General features: G+C 38.0%; 4 protein-coding genes across 5 annotated transcripts; 2 read left to right on the top strand and 2 right to left on the bottom strand.

The window, feature by feature from the left end:
* Window positions 1–298: 298 nt before the first annotated feature.
* LOC119986822 (protein N-terminal and lysine N-methyltransferase EFM7) lies at window positions 299–3,219 on the bottom strand. The gene is made up of 7 exons (XM_038831519.1): window positions 3,032–3,219; window positions 2,866–2,927; window positions 1,855–1,988; window positions 1,172–1,317; window positions 990–1,061; window positions 776–883; window positions 299–692 (listed from the first exon to the last, which is right to left on the bottom strand). The coding sequence occupies exons 1-7, from the start codon at window positions 3,090–3,092 to the stop codon at window positions 529–531; spliced, it is 747 nt and encodes a 248-aa protein (XP_038687447.1). The 5' UTR covers window positions 3,093–3,219; the 3' UTR covers window positions 299–528.
* Window positions 3,220–5,917: 2,698 nt separating this feature from the next.
* Window positions 5,918–7,683, top strand: LOC119984451 (GDSL esterase/lipase CPRD49-like). Of its 2 annotated transcripts, XM_038828410.1 has the most exons (7): window positions 5,918–6,139; window positions 6,260–6,337; window positions 6,474–6,614; window positions 6,690–6,766; window positions 6,865–6,990; window positions 7,097–7,247; window positions 7,524–7,683. In XM_038828410.1, exons 1-7 carry the CDS (start codon window positions 6,029–6,031, stop codon window positions 7,533–7,535), a joined length of 696 nt encoding a protein of 231 aa, XP_038684338.1. In that variant the 5' UTR covers window positions 5,918–6,028; the 3' UTR covers window positions 7,536–7,683. The 2 variants fall into 2 exon arrangements, with proteins under 2 accessions (XP_038684338.1, XP_038684328.1); XM_038828400.1 differs by lacking the exon at window positions 7,524–7,683 and having other exon boundaries at window positions 7,097–7,480.
* Window positions 7,684–7,820: 137 nt separating this feature from the next.
* On the top strand, window positions 7,821–10,908 carry LOC119984448 (GDSL esterase/lipase CPRD49-like). Its single transcript, XM_038828392.1, has 5 exons — window positions 7,821–8,780; window positions 9,568–9,645; window positions 9,860–10,000; window positions 10,097–10,317; window positions 10,441–10,908. Exons 1-5 carry the CDS (start codon window positions 8,670–8,672, stop codon window positions 10,652–10,654), a joined length of 765 nt encoding a protein of 254 aa, XP_038684320.1. The 5' UTR covers window positions 7,821–8,669; the 3' UTR covers window positions 10,655–10,908.
* Window positions 10,909–12,348: 1,440 nt separating this feature from the next.
* On the bottom strand, window positions 12,349–17,849 carry LOC119995283 (LIMR family protein At5g01460-like). Its single transcript, XM_038841739.1, has 14 exons — window positions 17,249–17,849; window positions 17,032–17,117; window positions 16,016–16,131; window positions 15,760–15,870; window positions 15,326–15,424; window positions 15,095–15,217; window positions 14,567–14,629; window positions 14,420–14,484; window positions 14,119–14,228; window positions 13,901–14,015; window positions 13,704–13,769; window positions 13,037–13,147; window positions 12,873–12,939; window positions 12,349–12,785 (listed from the first exon to the last, which is right to left on the bottom strand). Exons 1-14 carry the CDS (start codon window positions 17,596–17,598, stop codon window positions 12,738–12,740), a joined length of 1,530 nt encoding a protein of 509 aa, XP_038697667.1. The 5' UTR covers window positions 17,599–17,849; the 3' UTR covers window positions 12,349–12,737.
* Window positions 17,850–21,713: the final 3,864 nt, after the last annotated feature.

Genomic DNA, 21,713 nt, shown 5'->3' with positions numbered 1-21,713 from the left:
TTGCATACACAAGAATTCATGTGAGATATGTAAAATTCATGAATTCATATGGAATATGGAATATGTGGAGTGCACAAATTCACTTGAATGCATAGATATAATTGAAATACCAAAATGCTGTGATCTTTATCATTTCGGCTTTCCTATTGTAGCTTCTTGGGTCCTTTTATACCTATACGCACAGCCAACCATAACTTAGGGCTTACCTAGACGGGCTCCAAAAAAGAGCCGAAACTATGGGCCAAATCTCAACGCCACAAACCAAAACAAAAGCCCAATGACTTTCACGGAGCACATGTGAAGGGCAAAAACAGAGGTGGTAAACCAATAATGCTGAAAATTACCAATCCAAGTTCCTTGACATTAAGAAAATTGACGAGCAACTAGGTCTATGACCATGCCATTCTCAAGATGATGGTAATGTTAAAAGGTTACATACCTAATCCAGCTTCAAAATTTTCAAATAAGGCGATTAAGCACTACTACAAATTTCTGAATCAGTGGACTTGACGTCAAAGACAACCAACCCTATCTTGCTTGTTTTGGACTGATACAATAAACACGGGAACCAAGATGTTTCACATCAAGACCAGCTTCCTCACAACCAGCGAAAAACAGTGATTCATCCTCCTTCCCAATCCGTCGTCTCCAACTCATGAGAAACGCTGGCCTGGGTAAACCCGCAGGAGTTTCTGCAGCAACAGGTCAAGAATTAACAAAACAATTCAATTTCAGTTTGTACTTCTATAAGAAACAGATCAATTGATTCACATACCACCATTCTGTTCATTCTCCATTAAAGGAAGTGATTCGCCATCGCTTGGTTTGAAAGATTTAAGGAGAAAGTAAAGTGTTTTAACCAAGTTCGAATACTGCTTCACATCTTAAGAAGCAAGGAAAAAGAAAATATAGTCGTAAGTATTCTCTAGAACATTTGCTTCCAGCAATTGATTAATATTAAGCGCAGAAGTTGACGGTCTGAAACTTACACAACAAGATATCACTAGCTATAACCATGTCCCAGTCTGGGTCAGTCGCGGGGAAAGCATCTCCCCAAGTATCTGATAATGCAAACCAGTATAGTTGAGTTAAATCCAATTCAAGAAGAATAATTAATTGGAAAATTCGCAACAAATCACACGAGTAAGATGACAAATAGGAGGGCACTCACGCTTTATGTGAGGAAGCACTGGTGAAATTCCATTTGCCCTGCAGTTGTGAGCTATGTTCTCTTCAATTTCTTGATCCTCATAGTCTGACGTAGTGATATCAAGTTTAAATCTTTTTCGAAGAAAAATGGCCAATGCTCCAGTTCCACTGCCATTGGTTCAAAGTAGTATCCTTAGGGTGTATAAATCCAACATCAAACCTACAATAATCTGGAGCAGTTTGCCAAGTTGTGATAAAATTTATGAGTTCAATTGGAAGCATTATGAGAAGGAATATGAGGGATCATCGATGCTTGAACAAGAAATACGGTTCATGCATAAAACAGAGCAAGCTTTAGCTTTGCAGCTTCAAATGCTTTCAGTGCTCAAGTCTCCTGAGAGATTACAATTCAATTGTTGATGCGAATTGGACAGCATGTGGCACACTGCACAATATTTGGGTCTTAAAATAATTCCACAACAACCATAAGATCCAGAAATTCACTTCGAGACAACAATGAGTTAATTTGGAAAATAGATATGCATTCATGCAGTTGCACAGAAGTAATTCCAGTAGGATTAAACTGCGCAGGTCCTGCAGGATAGAGATCAAATAGAGGGAGTGGGAGATTGTCCAGTTTACATCATGATCCTGCAGTCCCTTCAAGCGAAGAAATCTTAAGCAATAACTAATGAAAAGTATTACCTGCCCAATTCAATGCAACGACGCCCTTCAATACATGAGGGGTGTTTAACTAACCACTCAGCAAATGTGAATGTCCCTGGCCAAAGTAAATTAGCATTTACCTGGTGAAATGAAAATTCCCGGATAAGCAATTCCTGCGACAACTCAAAAACACAGAGAAACTTGTAAGCAACATGAAATTCCACCAAGCTTGAAAAGCTGTGAACCACAAAGCGGAACAATCATTCACCCAAAAGACTAAGGTATAATCAATACCGCCAATGACCACATCTTGAAAATCACCATCAATAGCTATGTGCATAAAAGTCGAATTTGCTAGTCACAAATTCAGTGCCTCTTATACGTTCTACTAATGAACTCACAAACATCAATATTCCAGACTAGCAAATTGTTTCAAGTGAAATAAGTTCATTGTCAGCCATGCTGCAATGGTCGAGCCACTAATAAGCTTTTATACTCATCCAGTCATACTTTAGCTCCCCACTGCTGATATAGCTGTGGAACTAATCTATAAACCATCTTGTTCGCACATCATATTTTACTGCTCTACTCCCAGCAAATAGATCTCCAGTTGAAAATGATAAGCCTAACTCCAACATTCAATCCTTAACACAAGTTCACAACCCATTAAGGATCTCAAAGTAAAAGGGAAAATCACACTTCTCTTTCACCCTTTTGGCGCTAATTCAACTCCTCCAATACAAATACAGATTTCTAACCAAGTATTAATAGCAGCACTCAAGACCAGGTAATTGGCTAGAATTATCAATATTTACCCATGCAAGAAACTTAGGAACACGGTATCACAACAAAATGAATTCAGCTGAAAAATCACACGCGAAACATATCCAACAAAGAAATTAACTGGAACTTGCGTGAAAACAAGTCATATGACAACCAGCTTATCAACATGCAACTACTGAACTAAAACGTAGATTGAACCTGAGAAAAAAAATGATAAAAGGGTAAAGATTCACAACATAAAGCTCTATTATTTCAACAAATTACTACCATTCCGGGAAAATTGTGCTTCCTCTCCACATAGCTCTGATTGGTCTCCGTAGTTTCCTCATCTACCCAGGAAAAAGAGAGAAAGAAATATAGAGATTTCAAGAGTTCAGCAAAGCGAGAGATATTGCAGGATCATGTGGAGGAAGTTAGGGTGAGTAGTGCAAACCAACAGAAGCATCATCGTCGCAGGCAAAAAGCGAAGACGTAGAGAAGAGAGCTATGTCCATCCTTAATTTCTTTGATTCCTTGAAAAGTGTTCTGAGCTGCCGTAAACACGAGCGACGGCCCTGCCGGGAAAACGACAGAGGAGGAAAAACCAGAAAGAACTCTTGACGGTGGGAATGCGGGACTTCAAAAGGTTTAGAGCCTAGGTAATGCCACCAGCCTATTGGGCTATCTAGGCCCATTTAGCAACTTCGTGGTTCTTTCCCTACGGCAACAACTTGGCTGGCCCAAAGCCCACATTTTGATTCTGTCGGACGGCAATACTTTGACATATGGGTCTTAGAGGCCCGCCAACAGAAAACAAGGCCCAATACTAAATGCGTCTGTTTTACCCTCAATTCAAACCGATCGACCTGCACCAAATGAGACCTGTATGCTGTAATCTGTATCAAACCAAACGCATCTTTCAAAAGAAAAAAAAAGCTGAAACGCAGTTTAGAATGTTGGGTGATGCTTTTTTTAGTATGAAAAATCCAGACCATCATTTACATCGAATGGATCAGAAGTTGCCACGTCTTCAATGTTTGGTGTAAAATAAAACCCGCAGAATCTTCTGAATCCCTTGGTAAAGCCTATTGCCTTTGCGAATGGCTTTCGTCTCCCAGATCTGGGAGTCGTGTCTGATAAACAAACAAATTGTGGGTTTTTCTGCCTTTTTTTACACTCATCAATGAGTTATTGGGCTGCTGTACATCAGATTACAGCAGCCCCGTTGTAGTAATTTTGAACATTTATATTATTTTTAAAAATAATAAAAAAATTATATATGTGTAGTATTTTGTTTAACGAATCTAATCATATATTTTTTGTTTGAAATAAAAATCAAATTCATCAGAAAAAGTACATAAAAAATTTTAAATTTATATCCAACAATTCAGAATTATTATATCTTTTTTATGTTGAATTTGATTTTTATTTCTAATAAATAATATATCGTTGGATTCATATAAATGATCATAATACAAATATAATTTTTTTAAAATTTTTAAAAAATCTACTCAAAGCTATAATAGAATTACAGCGGGACTGCTGTAAAAAAACTACAGCAGCCCCTAATAACTCCTCATCAATAGGAACTCTGCTTTCAGATCGAGCGATTGTGTGTGGTGATATGTACTTTAAGAGATGAATGGATATGGCAGACATTTATCTCATTGGAGTACAAACATAATGTGGGTGTTTGGCAGTGCGTTTGCACTGCGTTCAGTTACAACACACCTCACAGCACCACAGTTTTTTGTGACACGCCAAACAGCTTTTGCGTTCCAACTCACCTCACAGCACCACAGCTTTTTACCTCACAGCACCTCACCACACCTCACAGCACTCCCAAACGCTTACAATGTATATTGAATTGTCCTACGTAATCAAATTAGGTCAATTATTTTATTTTAGATTAATGTACAATATAAACTTTAAGTGATTTTATATTAATATTATTAGTCATCTAATATAACCATAATTTAGATATGTCAAACGCACCTCACAGCATCACACCGCACCGCACCACAGTTTTAAAAGTGATGCGCCAAACAGCTTTTTGCTTTTCAACTCACCTCACAGCACCACAGTTTTATAACCCACAGCACCACACCACACCTCACAGCACCACACAGTTTTATAACTCCGTCACGTGTTCAGATTCCATGACCACGTGGCCTACAGTTACGGGGATCCAAATCCAATGTGCACACCTAAGCAGGCATCACTTCAAATATTGTGTGTGTTTGGCAGTGTGTTGTAACTGTGTTCAGTTGCAACACACCTCACAGCACCACAGTTTTTTGTGACACGCCAAACAGCTTTTACGTTCTAACTCACCTCACAGCACCACAGCTTTTTACCTCACAGTACCACAGCTTTTTACCTCACAGCACCTCACCACACCTCACCACACTCCCAAACACTTACATTGAATGATCAATGATCCCAACTGCATGCAGATCGCATTATAATTTGTTTTAGGCCCCCACAATCCAACCTTCGCAGTCATGACAGTAATACGATTTTTTTAGGGCACACAACCTTTGACGCCAATTAGTGTATGCCTAGCTTTGTTTTAGGGCACATATATAGGCGTGACAAAAAAAAAAATCAATTCCAAGTTATTTTCAGGGAGGATAACATCACATGTTTACGGAACAATGATGACAATATTACGATTTGTTTTAGGACATACAACCTTTGACTCCAATAAGTGTACGCCTAGATTTGTTTTAGGGCACACAACCTTTGACTCCAATAAATGTACGCCTACGTATAGGCGTGACAAAAAAAAAATTGATTTCGGGTTATTTTCGAATAGGATAATATCACGTGTTTACAGAATATTTACATGTTCATATCCTAATCCGGATTGAATCTCGAACGTACTTAATTGACTATACCCGAATGGCCGAATTGGTTTAAATTCAGACAAATAAATTGGACAATAAGTTAATTGTAGTTAAGGTCCGGACAACTAAACTGGATAAAATTTACGTGTTTGGACATTGACCCAGTTTTAAATTGGACAAAAATTTTATATTTAGATCTAGATTTTGAACACATAACATATATTCAAATTTGATTTATTCTAGAACGGACAAATTCAATCATCCAAATCGGACATAATTTTGTCACCCGACCTACACAGTCAAGTTTCTTCATGAATCCTGCCTCATAAGAGAGGCACACTTAGATGAATCCTTCTACTCTGACATTAATTCAATTAATGACCCCACATGCAAAAATTATGTGCTTGCCTGGCATGTGCTGCCCGGGAGCCACAATAATCAAAACTACGGAATTTCCTGTAAAAAAAGTAAAAAAAAAGAAGAAGAAAAAGGCTATTGTCTTGCTATATAATGGAGACCCTTTGGGAGACGTATTTCATCAACTGACTTTCGATCCAATCTGAATTTGGAGTTCTAATTAGAAACACAAAGAGGGGAGAGAGATGGTTGGACCAGCAAGACCTCAGTTTGTTCTGTTTGGTTCGTCCATAGTTCAATTCAGTTTCAAGGAAGAAGGATGGGGTGCTATTCTTGCTGAAATCTACTCTCGCAAGGTACGCACCTTGTTCCTCAATTTCTTTATTAACAACAACCATATCAGAATCCGACTCGCCCTTTTCTTCTCTGATATTTTGTTTTCATTATAATGTGATTTTGGTTTGCAACTGATACAGGCAGACATAGTGGTGCGAGGTTACTCAGGCTGGAATTCAAGGCGGGCCGTGCAGGTTCTGGATCAAGTTTTCCCAAAGGTACGTACGTACCACCATGACCAGGCCAAGGATGGCTAATACTTAGATCTATTGTTCACTTCACCGAGTAATCGAATGTTTTCCTCCAATTAGTCTTGCCCTTTGACTTTGTCATTTTTTGTGTGGTGTGAAAAAGGATGCCGCTGTACAACCATCTTTAGTGATTGTCTATTTCGGCGGCAACGATGCGCTCGATCCTTACCCAGGTGGATTCGGCCCTCATGTACCGCTTCCTGAATATACTGAGAATATGAGGAGGATTGGTTTGCATCTCAAGGTATTAATTTATTAACCAAACAATACTTGCTTTATTTTATGTGGCATATACTAATACAGCTAGTTAAATTGCCAGAGCCTATCAGAGAAGACTCGCGTCATTTTTCTTAGTGTTCCTCCGGTCAATGAGGAAATGATTGTTGAATGTGACAAGTGGGTTGGTTCTTCTCTGCAACGTTATATTGTAACTTTTAGTTTTGCTTTTGAAATTTGTGTTGGAAACTAACCATTGGAGTACTGTTTGTGGTCAGGAAACACGAGACTTGCCGTTTGTACTCAGAAGCTTGTTTAGGTGTATGTAGAGAGTTAGGCCTAAAGGGAGTTGATCTTTGGAATGCTATACAGCAAAAACCAGATTGGATGACTACCTGCTTTCTGTAAGTTGTTCTTTTAACCCAGTTCGAGCGAAGGAATTCATGTATATATAGAGAATAGTGTGTTGTTATGGAGCATTTTCCAATCAATCCCATTTTTGTATTGTAGGGATGGAACTCATTTCACAAAGGAGGGGAGCAAGATGGTGGCTAAAGAGATACTGAAGGTTTTGAGAGAGGCAGAGTGGGAACCAAGCCTACATTGGAAGGAATTGCCTACCGAATTTGATGAAGATTCACCCTATTATCCAGTCAGACCTGTAAATACCTCCAACACCTATTTCGACAACACATACACGGAATGGGAACTGAGTCCTTCCTTTTGAATTAATCAATTCTGTATTTGTATGCAGTAGAGTGCAACTCCTAGCTCCATTAGTACTGAGTGCTGCTTTTTTTTAATGTCTGTGACCATTTTGATATTTGCCGCAAATAAAGGCTGGCAGATCATTGAAGCTAGCTTTATATTCATGATGTTTGTTACTTTGTTTTACTGGTCCTTCTCTACCGATGATTTTTCAACGTCTTGTGTGTAGGAGATGGTGTAGAGAGAATATGTTGGTGCAACACACAACAAACAAGTGAGGACAGTATTTGGATCACTGGTTGGACTAAGGTCAAAGTGGAAAGGGTAGTCTGGTTGGACTTTGTTGTTTGTCATGAATAATATTTGATTTTATTATGTATTGTCTCTGATGTTCTCTGTATCTGGATGGATTTTGGCGTTCCAGTTGGCTTAATACGAAAATGAAACATATTCAATTAGTCAGAGGAGATAATCAGATAATATGAATTTACTTAAAATTATGTAATAAGATGCATTCGAGAATTAAAAAGAAAGACCGACACACCTTATACCGTGGTGTGTTCTTTTCAAATCTGCTCCAGCTGGCCAGGAAGGTGTGCTCTGTTTAAATTCCCAATATCAAATGGATCGGAGGGTCGAACATAAAACCCCTTATACCTGATTTGTGTGTGTGTATGAGCTTGATCCTCATGGATGCGGTCATGAAAAAAGAAAAAGTAAAAAATAAAGTAAAAAAGAGGAACAATGATGAAGAAGAAGACAAGATAAGAGTCATCCACAACGATCAGGCCGAGATTTTCTCTCTCTCGAAAGGGAAAGTAGCAACTGAGCGACGCTGACAGAGAGAGACGAAAGCATCAAATTAGGTTAGAAAGAGAGAACTGGTAAAAGTTGAGAGATGGTTGGTTCAGTAATTTGTCCTGTTTTGTTATAATTTGAAGGCTTTGAGTTTGAGAGGGATATGAAGGAGGAGAGAGGTAGAAAACAGAGGTAGAAGGAGATTCAACGGCTACCAGCCAATCAATAATGTACGAATTGTTTTAACAAAAATAATTGAGCTGACAGATATAAATAAACAAATCCTTCAAAATTGAATAAGTGAAGCTGCGTCGTTTTGCCTTCAAACCCACGTGATGGCACATGACAGAATAAACCAAGCGACGAGCGTCAAGTCGTCAACTAAATGAAACTCAGCTCACCCTTCACAGCAGAGCTGAGTCAAGAGAGAAAGAGACCACACAAACAGAGACTTGCGGAGATAACAAGGACGAGCATGATCTGAACAACAATCGCAGAAGCTGAGAGTTTATCAGGTTTGGCTCTTCATTATCAAATTAGATAACCGGAACTGGTAAAATTCGAGAGGGACAGAGAGATGGTTGGACCAGTAAGACCTCAGTTTGTGTTGTTTGGTTCATCCATAGTTCGTCTCAGTTACAGCGAACAAGGATGGGGTGCCATTCTCGCTGACATCTATGCTTGCAAGGTAACCTCCTCCTCCTTCTTGATTAAATTCTATCTATTAATTATTTGCCACAATAATTGTATGTGGATTCCACATTTGAGACTTTATTTTGTTTTAGCCACTCATTTCTTTTGAGTTGGGTGGAGGGCGGAGGGCGTGCCCCACCACATCCCGTTATAATCTCCACTATCGACTGACTGGCTGACCATATAATCTTCATGGACCATGGTAGACAAATTGAAGTGGTGGACCTGTGTTTCTTTCAATCACATCCTTAAATATAGGGACCACAATCTGTTGGGATGCCTCGGTGTGAGTGGTATATAAGGAAAGTCTTAACACCTCTCAACACAAGTCATGCGTAATCTATGCCTAAGAAAGCAGCAATGGCGATGATTCATAAAGAACAAATCGATGCGGACTCATGTCTCAAAAGCCGAGATGTGTTTGAGCTTAGATTTCTTGCACATCTTGTTGGTTATATTCAATCTTTACTTCCAAAAGAACTTCACTATTCAGTAACAAAATTTTCAACTTACAAGATTGTTTGGTTTTTAATGACGTTAACCATCAATAAAGCCAACCCGTCCTACTCCTTAACTTGTTTTAAGGAAGCCTAGCTCTCAAAGGGATACAATGAAGCTGAACAGGATAGCTTAGAGCTCAGTTTATTAATTTAGGTAATGTAAGCAGCAGAATATATATATATATATATATATATATATATATATATATATATATGTATGTATGTATGACTTGTTTATATGTCATATACTTTGTGTGATTTTGAGTTTGTGCTTGAGAATAGGCGGATATAATTTTGCGTGGATACTCCGGTTGGAATTCAAGGCGTGCAGTGCAGGTTCTGGATCAAGTTTTTCCAAAGGTATCGTCTGTTTTGATTGCTCATGCTGCATACATGTCAAAGATGAACAAAACAAAATCGAGTTTAGGGTTTACACATTGCTTAGTTTCCAAGTAGTACAATAAGATTGGCATTATGTTGTCGTTGAATTCTTGTTTCCTCAACACTCTTGTATTTCTTTCTTTCAACCTATACTACATATGACTCTGATATTCTGCTGTTTTTGTGTGAAAAGAATGATGCCGCGCAACCATCTCTAGTAATAGTCTATTTTGGTGGCAACGATTCAATACAGCCTCACCCGAGTGGCCTCGGCCCTCATGTACCACTTCCTGAATATATCGAGAATATGAGAAAGATTGCGTTGCATCTGCAGGTACTCTCAGTTGATGTTTTCCTATTTGTTTCTGCTTTATGGCAATTAATATTTCTTTCAACTTGTTATCGACTGAAACAACAATTTGATTGTCAGAGCCTTTCAGAGAAGACTCGCATCATTTTTCTTAGTGCTCCTCCTGTCAATGAGAAGTCTGTACGTGTAGTATTTGGAGACATTAATCGAACAAATGAGTTGTGTCGTATATATTCAGAAGCTTGTTTAGAGCTGTGTAAAGGGCTGGATGTGAACGTGAAGTGTGTTGATCTTTGGACTGCACTGCAACAAAGGAAGGATTGGTCGACTGCCTGCCTCACGTGAGTTCTTTGAACCGATTCATTGAATACACGTCCTCCTTGATGTTTTGAATCCAACATTTCAATTTTAAGCTTAGAATCGTCTTCCACAATTAATAAAGACGGTCTCTTATTTTTCTGCAGGGATGGAATTCATTTGTCTTGTGAGGGGAGCAAGATAGTGGTTAAGGAGATACTGAAGGTTTTGAGAGATGCAGAGTGGGAACCAAGCCTACATTGGAAGGCATTGCCTACTGAATTCCCTGAAGATTCACCCTGTTATCCAGTCGGTCCAGATGGGAAAACCACTTTCAACATCGCCGAGTACGATTCTTACAGACATTTGCAATGGGAATAGCATTCGCTACTTTTAATCTCATGCAAATGGAGAACACTGCACTGGAACTCAAGAAAAGTCGTAAAATCTATCGTGTTCAATCTGTCAATTTCCATGAGCACAAGAAGAATGTTGATCACATTTGTTCGCTTCAATTTCGCATCTGTTTATGTTATTATGGATTTCCTCTAGTTTTTGGACTTAGAAAGTCGTGGTTTTTAGGTTGTGGGTTCCATGTGATCCATATAAAATGGCATGCACATCTGTTTACGTTATTATGGACTTCCTCTAGCTTTTGGATTTAGAAAGAGTGGTTTTTGGTTCGTGGGGCTCCAAATATCCCACGTGATTCATATAAAATGATATGTGTTCATCACAGTATTTGAAATAGCAAGCTTTGACAAAAAAACATTGGAATCTTTAATATTTTCTATTAATAAGTACCATCAATGAGCAGGCCAACGATCAACTTGCCTGCTCATCTATAGTTGCCTTGACCAACTTGCCTGCTCATTTATGGTTTGATCTATACCCCAAGGAATAACTTCCACAACTGCTGCTCAAAACAATGCATTCTAAGAGCATTCACACCAGTTTATCTTAACAGATTCCTTAAAATACAGATAAAAAGTCATTGTTCCATATTTTACAGATTTCCTATCCAACCAACTCTTCATCAGATTACCTATCATATTTTCTACTACATTAAAATAACATTTCTTTCTCTTTCCTTTATATATTCCATTTAACTTTTATAAATAAGATACCAAGTAATTGACAAATTGTTATTACTAATAATTAAGCATATATTGATGTCTCGGTAATAAAAAAAATTGAAATAATTTATTGAAAATTAAAATTAAAATTTTTTTCTCTCCACAATATGCACATTGCTATATAGTCTTCACCTACCAATCCCCACAATAATCACATTGCTATAGACTTCACCTACCAATCCCCACAATAAGTCTTCACCCACAATACCCACAAAATCAATTGTAGTTTATTAGAAGAATCGAACCAAGGAAGAATCGAATCAGATAACAAATATGTAGATCGACGAGTCTAAAGACAATAACATATTGAAAGTGCAGTAGAGAGACGAAAAGTAGAGTTACCAAAATGGAACTCTTTTTAACAAGCTCGAAATGGAGAGCAAGAATAAATACCCGACAAAGGTCGACGATGAATGACGAAGGTGGATGATGCCGGAGAAGTTCGGAGAGAACGTCGATGAGAGAGGCGTGGTTTCTATCGTACGAGAGAGAAAATATTGTTTTTATGTTTATTGATGGAAGAAGTAATAAATAACATTAAAATAATGATACACAACACTACAGTGGTTATCTAGATGTGGGTAACCACTGTAGCAAATTCTTTATAATAGGGAAAATTTAGGGAATCTGATGCAGGGATGTTTTTTCGACAAATTTTCTATAATTGTTTCTTAATTTACAAACTCATGATTAAGTAATCTGATGTGAATGCTCTTAAAAGCAAAGTCACCGGCCATCTTTCAACTAGAGACCAACTACATTAAGCAAAATTCAGAATTTCTCTGCTAAAAAGTGAACAAGAAAAATTAGTTACTATTCAAACCAGAAAAGGTTCCTAGAGAATGAAAAATAACAAAAAAGAAATTAACATAAAAAGTTCTTTGGGTGCACCAACGTTATAAAGAATTTGAGAATTCGAGAGAAAAAACTACCAACGCAAAAGCATGAACATAAAATGGCTGCTCATTGAAATTTCAATCATCAAATATTACATTCCATGAAGGGAAGTTACATACCATCAAAAAGAAAATAAGTGAAGCTACAAACTGAGTTGCCGAAGTCACCTCAATTACGTACCAAGCCAGTGTACAACATTAACCAAACAAAGAATTATACATACAAGCGGAGAAAACAGGCAGAAACAACAGCAGCAGCAGCAGCACTCAACTACCACTCCCAACCAACTTAATTCGGATGGCACGAGCCTACTCGAACTTCATGCAACATGGACAAAACTAGGCGATATCCGAATATGAAGCACTCCAAAACTGATCCTTGGCTGAGAATTCTGACGGCCCCATAAGTGAATGCTCCAGGAAATACACAACTTAAGAGGAAAGTTGGAACCTGCCACTAGGTTTTTTTCTTCTCCATCCCTGAAGTTTCCAGAGTTCAAGGCAAGTATCAGTCAAGGCATAACAAACAAGCTAAGAACACACAAAGAACAAGATTTTGAAGCTTACAAAGGCAACGTAATATACAAAGGTCAAGCCCGCTAGAACAATAAATGCAATTTGAAACACATTATACCTGAACAGAACGGTAAACATATAAATTATCAGTCCGTTATGATAGCAGAATAGATAATCAGCCTACATATATATTGTAACCTCTCTCTCTCACTCACTTGTATAAATATTTAATGCCACGTAGTGACTGCAGAGTGTGGCCAAATATTTCCTGAGCTGCAGTTGCTTGTGCATAGTAACCAAAAGCCGTCGAGCAGAACTGAATCACACTGCAATTGCAAAAAAACCAATAAGATTCAGAAATGGCAGCAAATGATTGTGCTATGCTAAGTTGCTAACTTAAGCACCTACACAGTACCCTATTATACTTGCATCAGTGACTCTAACAACACTTCTACTACACTAATCTTGTAACATAATGAAAATCTGAGGGCTAAGTCTGCCTTCACTAAACAGGTTACTTCCAATTTTTTCATCAGGGAAAACACAAAAAATATAAAATATGGGTGAAACCTAAAAGCTTAAGCAAAAGCCAGATGTAGTTTTCAAAACAAAAACAATAAAAGAAAATATTGAATTAAAGAGCAAAACATTGTCTGTTAAACAGAGAGACCCTTAAAAAGTCAGCAGTTTCAACTTGGCAATCCCATAACCAATGCTAAAGCAGTATGTCGGGCACTCTTGGCCGTGAAAGAAAAAAGCTTGATTAAGAGATGGAATCAACTGTAACAATGTTAAAGTACTGGCTAGATCACAATCAAAACACACACCCAAACAGTCAGTTTTTGACATGCATAAACAAAAGTAATTCTTCAGGAAGCAAACCTAATCGAGCACAGAAGAATGAGTGCCACATTGAAGAGAAATGAGTTCATTAGAGTGGCTCCCCACCTGTGAAAAGAATAATTTAATTTACAAAAGCCAACAAGAGAGTAAGTGCCAGGCAGCCAGGATTATAGTTGTACATAGCTAAAGATAAAAGAAAGGAAAATTAAAATGACAAACACCACAAAACACATTACTTCATGGGATGAATCGTAATAAAAACTAATCTCAGACCAAGCATCATGGCACCGGCAATCACGGCAAGCAGAAGGTAGAAGCAAAAGAATGCAAATGCAGCAGTGCCCAAAAGACCTGCCACCGAACAAATAAATATTTTCAAAGAAGGTCAATCAAGTAACAGAAGCAAAAACGAAGACAATTTGAGGAAATGAAATGTGAAGGTGTCAGAAATTACCCCAGACATCATCAAGCTTGATGAAAACCTCATTCAAGAAAGCAGAAAGAGGTGGGTCAATCAACAGGTATATGACAATATGTGCAACCCAAGCCACTGAAACAATCAACCTAATGATGGAGAAGCACATCAATATTGAATCTGAGACTGGCAGGATTAAATCGAACCAAAGAAGAAAATTCGGGCACAATCAAACAACAAAAAAAATTCAGATTTCTAAAACCATTTATGATGTCAAGCCACCTCATTACACTAGTAAGAAATTGAACATAGTACAGGAAAGCATGAAGTCAGAACTTACCCTAAGATCCCCAACACAAGTTTTGCCAGGTACCCAAGAACAGTCAAAGCCCAAGAAGTCTCCGCCTAGAGAATCCACGCAAAAAAATTATTATCAGAAGGAAAATTGCAAAAGAAGGCTCTCTATATATAAAGTTCAGGCCATCACCTTTTCCCCTTGAGGGTACATCTCCTCTAAAAGCTTGACATCTTCTTCCAACTGAAGCAGCTCCTACATAGTTAAGCAAACATATAATAAGCTACTAACACTATGAACCACTAAGCAATAGAGATCCGTGTGTCAAACTAATCCCCCGGACCTCGATAATGTATCTACAATATCAATAACAATCAATTAAAAGTAAAATAACAAATACCAAGTTACTTTGGATGCACAATTTATAATGAAGCACAGGATACATTGATCAAAGGAGAAAGTTAGCAACACATGAATAACATAGCGCCATCGTGAGGGTACATGTCATATATCATATTAGACCCAAGCTTAAACTATCTAAGTCCATACCCGAGATATGTCTTGATGATACATCCAATAATCCCCATTCCCGTGAATAAAACAACTCCGTACACAATGCTCCCACAGTGGACGAGCTATAACATGTACACAAACCCTACTCCCATTCCATGAATGTATATATTTATACATGGATCAGAAAGACTAGGGGTATATCAATACCTTTTCAACAGCCTTTACATTTTTACGCCATTTTCTACCCTTGGAACCACTTCTTTCTTCTTGATGGAGGGCATCAGCCGCTTTCTTCAGTTCCCTAGCTTTTTTACCAAGCTCAGTTGCTTCCTACAGAAAAACAGCAACAATCCTCCATAGCAAAACATAAGTATCCACCTTCCATGACTGTTTAGGAATGGATTTCAAGTTGTAACAGTGAGTCAAATCCAGACGCACCTTTATATACTGTGAGCGAGTGATAACAGCCTTTGGACGCCGAATGAATGCAAAAATAAGACCCAGAGGCAGACAAGCAATTCCAACACCACCGAAAATCTGAAAAGAAAAAAAATGAACCAAGTCCATCAATAGATACAGCTTAGAAGAGGAAACAGGAACACTAAAGTAAATCCATGTTAGGGAATCCCCAAACATGAAAACCACAAATGAAGACTATAAGCATATTCTGATCACGATCGAAATTCAATTAATCAGATAACGGGATACACTAAGCACTTTCAATTAATTAACATTCATGCAAATATTATAACAATAATAAATATAAAAATGGAATCACATTGCCTTCTAAAACTCCAGAACATTTAAGCACACAGTCAGGAATTTCCCAAAATGAAAAGAATTGCTTGGGAGGTTAAAGGAAATGACAGTACCGAAAAAAGTACAGATCCAACAATGGTGGCAAGAGCAACAACATATTCTGGAAACGTAGTGCGCATTGTCCATGTTTTCTCTGAAGAAGCACTCGCCAAATATGCAGAGCACTATAACAAAAGGGAATAAAAATGAGAATAACGGCATTATGGCAACAGAGAGAGCTCAATGATTCTTATTCAAACCATAATGAGAACATAAACAAGACCGCTTCCTCAATTACAGAACTAAGAAACAAGTTGTCCATCAACCAACCTGGCGTGCACCATTTCCAACACATTGTTGAGTGCTAGAGTAATCCCATGAATTTGGGAAGTTAGCGGTGGATGACGAGAGATGCCTAACAGTGAAATCTACTTTTCCAACAAGCCCTAGTTTAGAAGTAAAAAGCATACCTCTGTAAGAAGCACATCAGAGATAACCCAGAAAACAATTATATGCAAAACAAAAACAACAGGAATGGCAAAAAGTTAATTTTTCTCGATAATTAAATTGCATGTATATCCGGAGTAACAATGTAAAATCTTGAAATACACATAATCTAATATGCCACAAAAATATAAATTGTTTATCTCTGGAATCATAAATTATAGGAGTACTTTTAAAGCAGACACATGAGCTGTTATACTGTTGTCAGCAGTCAGCCATCAAAGACAGTCTGTGTTCCAACGAATCAAAAAATGTTCTAGAGACAATATTTCCATCTATCTTAGCTGTGTTTATTTATGAGCAATTGAGCACATACACAGCTTAACATGGATCTGGAAAGGCAATAAACTGCCACTTTTCCAACATCGAACCATTTATCTGTAAAAAATTGCATAACTTTCCAAGTTCTAGTCAATGTGAAACCTCCATGCCTGAATGTTAACGACCGCAAACACTCTTTGTGTGGTCTTTTTAGCTAAACCTAGCAGTTCTGCTTCAACCTCAAAAATATCACTCAGCTCAAATCAAGCACGCTTAAATCAATTTCAAACCTCCATGCCTTAATGTCGAAGACCTCAAACACTCTTTGTGCGGCCTTTTTAGCTAAACCTAGGCTAACTAGCAGTTCAGCTCCAGCCTCAAAAATACAACTCAGCTCAAATCAAGCATGCTTAAATCAACCCCAAACCTCCATGCCTGAATGTTAAAGACCTCAAACACTCTTTGTGCGCCTTTTCAGCTAAACCTCAGTCTACCTAGCAGTTCAGCTTCACCCTAAAAATACCACTCAGCTCAAATCAAGCACGCTTAAATCAATTTCAAATCATGAACAAATAACTAACCATATGAAATGCCAAGCACGAGACCGCAGACAATAGCAGTTGTTACCACCCACAATAATGCACTTTTAATCCTCTTCCCAATGCTCCTGCAAACGAATCACGCACAGTCAACCCATTCAATTTGTCACCAATGCATCCATATGACACTGAATACATAAATTAAGCATATGAAATATTCTATTTCACAATAATAAGCGACAATTTGCAATATACTTACTTGTCCTGGTCCGCTTCATAGTAGAACATGGCGAAGGGGATTACGAAGAAGACAAGAACAGCATCGACAATGTAGACCGCAAGCCATAGATCCTTCATTGGCAAGGTAAGATTGCACGCACCATTGTATATCGCGTGGCGACAGGCCTGGCGATTAGCCACATCGGCAGGCAACATCAAGATTGAGATAGCGGCGACAGAAAGCCCAAAAACAACGACGAATTTAGGGAAGTAAGCCTGGTTCTTGTCGTCAGGGTGCTGGTAGTTGACGAGGAGGTATACATTGAAGATGAACACCAAGACGCACACCACTATAGCGACGATCACGAGAGCGAGATTGAAATCGCCCATCGTACCACAACCTCTCGATTCGAATCAAAACGACCGATATCGAGAGAGACAGAGGGGAAATTAGGGTTTGTTTGTCGTCTGAATGGTATTTGCGGATTTTTGTAGATCCGGTGGATTTCAAAATGAAAAACACAGGGTAGAGAGAAAGAGGTTTGGCTCCAGTGAGGTTGTTTCTTTCGGTGGCGAATGACGTGTGAGGTCGAATGACAGTGATAACCTTGCAGAAACCATTTATCACCTATACAAAAAGGAGGAAGTTATAGGAAATTATAGGCATTGATGTAAAATCGGCTGCTCTTCTTGATTATTGACATTCGATACATCCTGTCTAATGTAAACGAGGCCCTTATTTTTTATTTTCAATGTTTAGGAGACCTGTAAGAAATAGTAAATAAGAAGTAAGAACGACTCGTGTGCTCCGCGGCGCACAAAACGTTACCAGAACCAGACGATCTAGAACGACAGCGTATTGTCTTTTTTTTCTTTTTAAAATTTTTATTAGACAATAAGAAAATCATACAAAATGAATGTGGATCTGATCCCATAAGCCTGCTTAAATTTTACATGGTTAAGGTATGACTAAATGTCACCAAACAATTTTGCAAAATGGCATTTTAGAATTGTACACCATTTTTGTCCCAAACCCGACCTGAATGGTCAATTTGGGTTGGGCTCTAAATTTTTGATATGACCTGATGTTGATACTTACATATGAGCCTTACAAATAAAAAAATGCGAGAAAAAAGTCAGCACACATGTCGTGCGAGAGAAAAGGGATCATCGTGTGTGGTGTTTTAAAACTTTTTGAGAACCTTTTTTTTTTTCTTTTTCTTTTTTTAAATTTGGAAACCCTGTTTGTAGATTTTTCATAAAAATCAAAACAAAAACACAAATAAACGTTATTTTTATTTTTGTTTTCTATTTTTTAACATCAAAACAAAAATTAAAAACAACAATGATACCAAACAGGGGCTAAGGGTACTTTTTTTTTCCCTTCTTTGTTTTCCATTTTTACCATTTTTATTTTTTGTTTTCAAGTGATTTTTGTTATGATGAATGTATGTGGCTAATTCAAAGAATGTGGATGTCCTTATACATTTCATGTATTAATGATATCATAAATGTGGATGACTCTTCACATACTATTTGGTTCCTATAAAAGGGACATTATATGAATAAAATGATGAACTTGGTGACAATCATCTGAATATATTTCTTTAAAGATTTCTTATATTTTCTATCACGTTATCAGCACGATAGCTCAAGGTAGAATTCTTCCTCAAGTCTTGTATATATTTTAAAACAACATTTGAATATGACTTAAGTATGTGTACTGATATGTGAAGTTTACGTGCATGTATACATGACTAGAGGTGTAGATATTGCTTATATATATATATGCTTCAATCTTCGTCTACTACGTACTTGAGTTATTGTGTTAAGCAGAGTCTGGATTATCCTAGTTTGCATAAATAAACAACTAAGTTACAAATGGATGCGTTCAGACATAGGTAAGCCTTAGGTTTGTTTGTTTTTTTTATTCTATCCACTTTCGTTTGTTTAATGATGTTGTACCTACCTCAATCCGTACTCTTTTGATTCTCATATGCAACTCTGTCATTTCTTTTTATTATCATATATGTCTGTTTATGAGATAAGGACCTGAAGTCCCTCTACCTCTCATCATATTGGACAAATTTTCATGAGCTCGAATTTGCCTATTTTTTTTTTTCAAGAACATGTCGAACCTTACGAAGCTTGAATTTGTCGCTCTTGACATCTCCGGAAATAACTACCTTTTCTTGGGTTAGTGATGCTGAAATCAACTTGGAGGCTATGGGTCTCGCTGAGACCATTACAGATGCAAATAATGCATCTACAATGGACCGGGCAAAGGCTTTGATTTTCCTATGACGTCATGTCGATGAAGGGCTCAAAACTGAATATCTCACGGTGAAAGACCCGTTGATATTTTGGAACAATCTTAAAGAAAGATATGATCATCAGAAAACTGTCACTCTTCCAAAGGCCCGCCATGACTGGATTCACTTGCGCTTGCAGGATTTTAAATCCGTCCATGAGTATAATTCTGCTCTCCACAAGATAACCTCCACCTTGCTACTTTGTGGAGAAAAGATCACTGAGGCAGACAAACTGGAAAAAACATTCAGCACTTTTCATGCATCAAATGCCATTTTGTCTCAACAATACCAGGAGCGTGGTTTCAAGAAATATTCTGAACTAATCTCCTGCCTTCTCTTGGTTGAACAAAACAATGAGCTCCTCATGCGAAACCATGAATCTCGCCCAACTGGAACCACACCGCTTCCAGAAGCAAATGCTGCAACAGTTCCTAGAAAGGGCTCCGACAAAGCTCGACTAAAGGGTCGCCGCACTTACAACAAAAATCATTCCATGGGCCCCCGAAAAGGGAAATTCCTCAAACACAACAAATGATAAATTTCCAAGAACAAGGCTCCAACTGGACATGCCAACAGTACTTGTTATCGTTGTGGATCAACTAGGCATTGGGGACGTGTTTGCCGCACACCCAAGCACTTGGTGGATCTTTACCAAGCCTCTCTCCGAAGCAAAGAGAAAGTTGTTGAAACAAATTGGATTGAATCCAATCCCTCGGGCTTGGGCAATGTATCCCCAATAAACAATACTCCTTTGGATCCCATGGATTTGGTCAATGATACTCCTTTGGGTCCCATGGATTTGGTCAATGCATGCCCCCTAGCTACTACTACTTCTATTGGTCCTGTGAATGCACCTCAGTTTGATGCTCTCACTTATTTTGAGGACACTGATGTTGTGTGCAATGCATTTGACTAATTTTGGATTTCTATCCTATCCAAGGCCTTTAATATTTAATAAATCCTATGAATAACTGATGTATTCAGAGATCTTAATAAATTATTAATATTTTTCATATTTACTATATTCTCACTTTACAAATTATTTTCATTTATTTGTTCTCATTTCTATGAATTAAACCTATCTTTCCTTCAACTTTCTTCTTGTCCTTTGTTATTGCTTAATCAGTCTTATTTTATGTTTTAGACGGTATGGACGTATCTCCCACAAGTCTCCATCTCGATAAATTTGGTGTAGACATTTGCCTTGCCGATAGTGCAACTACACACACAATCTTTCGAGACCCCAAATATTTTGTAGACCTTGTTCATACCAACACAAAGGTCGACACCATTTTGGGTTCTGGCAATCTTATTGAAGGCTCTGGCAAAGCTTTCTTACTACTGCCTAATGGGACTCAACTATCCATTCCTGATGCATTGTTTGCATCAAAATCCAAAAGGAACCTATTAAGCTTCCGCGATATTCGTCGAAATGGATACCACCTCGAAACTCGTGACGTAAATCATGTGGAGTTTCTTTGCATTACATCTGATATTAATGGCCACAGACATATATTAGAAAAGCTTCCTGCTTTATCTTCAGGGTTGTATTATACAACTATCCAAATAGTCGAAACTTATGCCATTTTACATAAAAAGCAAGTTGACTCGACTACTTTCATGCTTTGGCATGACCGTCTTGGCCATCCAGGGTCTACTATGATGCGTCGCATCATTTCCAATTCGTTTGGACATCCTTTGCAACCTCAACATTCCAGCTTAACCAACAAGTATCCCTGCTCTGCTTGCTCACAAGGGAAATTAGTCGTGAGACCTTCTCACCAAAAACTAGATTTTGAATCCCCTATTTTTTTACAAAGAATACAAGGGGACATTTGTGGACCGATCCAACCTGCTAGTGGCCCATTTCGATATTTTATGGTGCTAGTGGATGCATCTACAAGATGGTCCCATGTTTGCCTATTATCAACTCGAAATGTTGTATTCGCACGGCTACTTACTCAAATTATCCAATTGCGTGCACATTTCCCTGATCATCCCATTAAATCAATACGAATTGATAATGCTGGTGAATTCACTTCTCCAACTTTTGATGACTACTGCATGTCCCTTGGGATCACTATCGAGCACCCGGTACCTTATGTACATACCCAAAATGGGTTAGCAGAAGCTTTTATTAAGCGTCTTCAATACATCGCTCGTACTCTTTTAATGCGTACTAAGTTACCTGTT

This window comes from Tripterygium wilfordii, chromosome 3 (genome assembly GCF_013401445.1).
Source record: "Tripterygium wilfordii isolate XIE 37 chromosome 3, ASM1340144v1, whole genome shotgun sequence".
In the NCBI taxonomy this organism is placed as follows: Eukaryota; Viridiplantae; Streptophyta; class Magnoliopsida; order Celastrales; family Celastraceae; genus Tripterygium; species Tripterygium wilfordii.
This window is presented reverse-complemented; position numbering and strand designations above follow the sequence as displayed.